The following is a 4,250-nucleotide window of genomic DNA, read 5'->3' on the forward strand; positions in this document are numbered from 1 at the left end:
ACTCACAGTCCAGGTGCTTCTTCTTGGGCCCCATCACCTCGTGGGTCGTGGCCTTGCAGACGGTTTTCGAGACGGCCGAGCCGGTCACGCTGTGCTGAGCCGCCGTGATGCGGTCGGTGAGGCTTTGGCCGGACATTGCTGGGGGGGGGCGGGGAGGGCTGGCGGCGCTGGGACCGAGCGGCGGCTCCGCTGCCTCCCCTCACAGGGGCCGGGCGCGGGGGGGGGGGGGGCACGGAGCTGCGCCGGGGAGCCCTCACCCCGCCGCTCCGCCCTCAGGGACGGGCCTGTCACCCGAGCACGGAACCCTCCTCCTCCTCCTCCTCTTCCTCCTCCTCCCGCCCCCCTCCCCCTGCCGCCTTCCGCCGTGCCCGGGGCCAGGACAAGGGGGGGACGCGGGCCGGGCGCCGCAGCAAAATGGCGGCGGCTCCTCCTCGGGGCCTCAAGGCGGGGGCCGCCCCCGGCACGTGACGCGGCGCCCCGCCCACGTGACACGCCCCCCTCCCCTCCGCCCCCTCCCCTCCCCTCACCTCTCTCCCGCCCGCTGCAAGCGCGGTACCGGGGAGGGGGCGGGGTCACGTGGTACAACCCCCCCTTCCCCTGAGGGGAGACCTCAGCCCCCCCCCCAGCCCCCACCTCCAGTTCCCCCCTTCAGCCCATAGGGACGGCCGCAGCCCCCCATTTCTGGGGCATAATCCCCCCCCCAAATTCTATAGGGACGTCTGTGCCCGCCTTCCCATTCCCATCAGACGGGTGGGAGAGCCGGTGGGCTCGCTTTTGGGCTCCTTTTCCCTATTAGGCTGCCCCCCTCCTCTTTTTAGGGGGGGCTTAAAACGTGAGGAGAGTTGCCCAAGATAAAGTTTTCGCGTTCCTCAGCTCGGTAGAAAGTCCTTCGGTGTCACCTTGGGCAATGAAAAATTCAAGAAAAAACCCTTTCAGCAGCTGCGAGGAGTTGAGAGCTGCCTTCACCTTTCTCCTCAGAGTTATCTGAAAGCCTGCCAAAAAGTTCTCAGATGTACATCACAGCAAATGTTAAAAAAAAAAAAAAAAAAAAAAAAAGTTCTCAAATGTGCACTATTAAAAAAATAAAAAATCTGTTTTTCAGATCTTTCATGATCAACCTCCCCCTGGTTTACTACTCAGCTCATGCTTCTCAGGGCTCTTGGATTTACTCAGTGGCTTGTCGGGGGTTTTGTGCAAAGTGGTGTGGTGGTTTCGTTTATAAAGTTTGCTACCTGTCCCTTAAGGTACCACCTGTAGGCCTGGAACCTAGATGACCCTTATAGAGGGGTGAAAGATCCTAGAATCGTTAGGGTTGGAAAAGCCCTCCAAGGTCATCTGGTCCAACCATGACCCTACTACCAATGTCACCCACTAAACCGTGTCCCTAAGCGCCACGTCCAACAGCTACTCCAGTCATTACCCCACGTGTTGCCAAATTGTCCTCGCAGCCACCCAAGTGTCTGCAGCACTCATTACGTGTCCCGACAGGGTGCTCCTCTCCTTCCCAAGCATCCTGAAGCGAATAACACAGCAAAACCACAGGACTCCAGCAGGCAAATGTTCTTCCTCTCCTACAAGTGCCTCCCGATGAGTCTTCTTGGAACTGTCACTGCTCCATGAAGCCACTGAAGTATTTATTAGGCAACTTAAACAGAAGCAGTATACAAACGATGCTCAGCTCCGTCTGCCTGACAGGGCATATAAGTAGGATTATCTCTTTATAATGCGTAATGAAAATCAGTGTCAGATGAAGGACATCTAGTGAAAGCTGGACCCAAGTAATGCCATTGCTGTGTATGTGGAAAGAGTGCTTGGACGCATAGGACTTTCTTCCTTCGTAATGTCAGGCTCTTTGAAGATACTGTCATGTTTGCATTTGAAGATACTGTCATATCTGCACTTTTTGGCTCCTTCTGAACTGTTTCTGGAGTCCCAAATACCCATGCTGGGGAAAAAAAAAAATTCACTGATGTATATATGACAGCAGACTCTGAGATAAGACTGCTCTAGCATAAAGCTTTGCACAATGAAAATACTAAGACTGCTAGGGGCTATTGATACAGCAGCACATATCGCTGTGAATCCACCATCTTTTTGTATTGTTTTCAGATTATATTGTAAATCAGAGATTACAATAATGTTGACGCTGTTTATATTTTTCATGCTAACTTCAGCTAGGACCAGGATTTCAACACGCCACTTCAAGAACTCTGCTTGCTACTTGGGAGAGTTCCATGGAATTGGCCTAAGAAATTTGGGCTCCATCAGTTCTTCTCTGATTATGCCCTTTGCTTTCTCCAGGAACAGTGAAACTATCCAAACAGAGGATGCTTGTGACTGTGGGAGTTACTGAGACCAGATTTGGACAAAATATCTCATTCCTAAGGGGACAAAAAGTGACCTCGGTCTTAAAGGTCCAAAACCAAAAATAAATTTAGCCTAACTTGCGATAGCTCTTCATTTGCACTGAAATCTCACAGTTTAACCCCACTCAGTTAAAAATTCTACTCATTATTTTTTTTCTTTCTTAAGTAGAAACAAGAGAGAGAAGTGTTGGGAGGACTTTTTTTTTTTTATTATTATTTGTTTGTTGCTTTTTAATTGCTTGGGAGGCACTTGATACCATTACAGCGAGGAGCTTGAAGCACTGTGTCAGATAATATCTGAGCACCTCCCAAAGATTTGGAAATTGAAATCAAAATACTAATCTCTTTTCCTTTCCAACCTGAAGAAAACAAGTTTGATTAGTTTATAACTCATTTGTTTTTGTTTGTGTGTCTGGGTGTGCTTGAGAATGAAAGAAGAAAGGAGTACACAGTTGAAGAGAAACTAATCCAAAGATACGAGTCCTATATTTAGTGAAGTGGCAAACCTAAACAACATTCTTTTCTCTTGTGAAGAGGTCTTCCAGAGTCTGCATCCAGCTCCTGCGAAAATGCTGCATCTTGCATTCACAAGCTCCCGAAAGTGTCAGTGATTCACTGGCATCCAGCTATCCTGAAAGGACGGGCAAGCTGACAGAGCTGTTTCTCCCAGTGTGTGCTGCGCAGCGCTGAAACTCTTGCCTCAGCGTGACCTCTGTAATTTATTATGTATATCACTTTCTTGCAACAGTGTCGTTTCTGCTCTGTGTGGTGCCTGCCACGCTGTAATGTCTGCAGTCCAACTGTGTGCTTTAATGCTCACAGAGCTGCTGGCATCCGCGCTTTCCTCCACACTTCATACTCTTGCAAATGCTCGGCAAGCTATTAGGAAAGCTGTGGTTCGAGGGGCGTTATTAATTGGGTGTAGCTTCAGATTTAAAAGAGGTGTTTTGGCTGAATTTCAAATCTCTTAGAAATCAGCCCTTCTTGGGCACAAAACTTGTAAGGCAAAGAGCTGTGCACATGCTTATAAACTGTAGCAGGTTCATGCTAAGACTTCAAGGGCATATCAGCAGCAGCAACAACAACAAAAATCAGCAACCATAATCTGGGAAGTGAAAGGGGCTGATGAATAAAACTTGCAGAGGCAAAAAATTTGAAATGGGGCTGGTTCAATGGAGTGCGGATGAAACAGCTGAGGGGGAAGGTTAAGAGTGACAGTGATGGGGCGAGGAGGCAATGGGGAGGAAAACCAGAGGCAGTGAAGCCACCTGAATATGATCAGAAAATGCTGTTTCAGTGTTTTATAAATGATTTGGAAACATGCTACAATCGAAACATTTCCTATGACCCATTTCAAGGGTCACCATAGATTCATCTGCTGTTAAGGACTGCAGTATTTTCCCCAACTTTTAAGGAAAGGGAGATGCCAGCCCAGTAATTTAGCATCTGTTTGAGTTAGAGGTAGAAGATATACGGAAGAATAGACCGTAGGAAATGGAAAACACCAGCTCTTTGGCTTCCCAAATGTAGCTAGGTGTGACATATGCCTGCCATGGTTCATTTCTGGTGCACCTCTGGGAAACTCCGGAGGAGCTGATTATCTAGAACCAGACAACTCAGTGATTTTACACGGCCGTCCCTAATGGAGGTGGTTTATTAATACAGCCTAAGCTTATTGATGCACTTTTAAACAGCCTGATTTTGCCTGACCTAGCAGAGCGCTGCTCATTTAACTGCAGCATAACAATCTTGAAACCATTTTCAAAGAGTTTGGCAAAGATTTACCCAATGTTGCTTTTCTGTGAAAGACATCTAGAGTAACACTCCGTCTTGACTATAATAAAAATTCAATATAATTTGTGTCACCATAGCAACTTCATCGAA

General features: G+C 48.2%; 1 protein-coding gene across 5 annotated transcripts in view; it reads right to left on the bottom strand.

The window, feature by feature from the left end:
• Positions 1 to 454, bottom strand: part of PICALM (phosphatidylinositol binding clathrin assembly protein) — a 65,463-nt gene extending 65,009 nt beyond the window's left edge. For 4 of the 5 annotated variants that reach the window (XM_080579389.1, XM_080579387.1, XM_080579388.1 and 1 more), the window contains exon 1: positions 7 to 454. In XM_080579389.1, coding sequence (XP_080435515.1) covers positions 7 to 136 — 130 coding nt within the window. In that variant the 5' untranslated portion in view covers positions 137 to 454. The remainder of the gene's footprint in view (positions 1 to 6) is intronic. The other variant, XM_080579390.1, reaches the window with a different exon arrangement.
• Positions 455 to 4,250: the final 3,796 nt, after the last annotated feature.

This window comes from Anser brachyrhynchus (genome assembly GCF_964034855.1).
Source record: "Anser brachyrhynchus genome assembly, chromosome: 1".
NCBI classification, from domain to species: Eukaryota; Metazoa; Chordata; class Aves; order Anseriformes; family Anatidae; genus Anser; species Anser brachyrhynchus.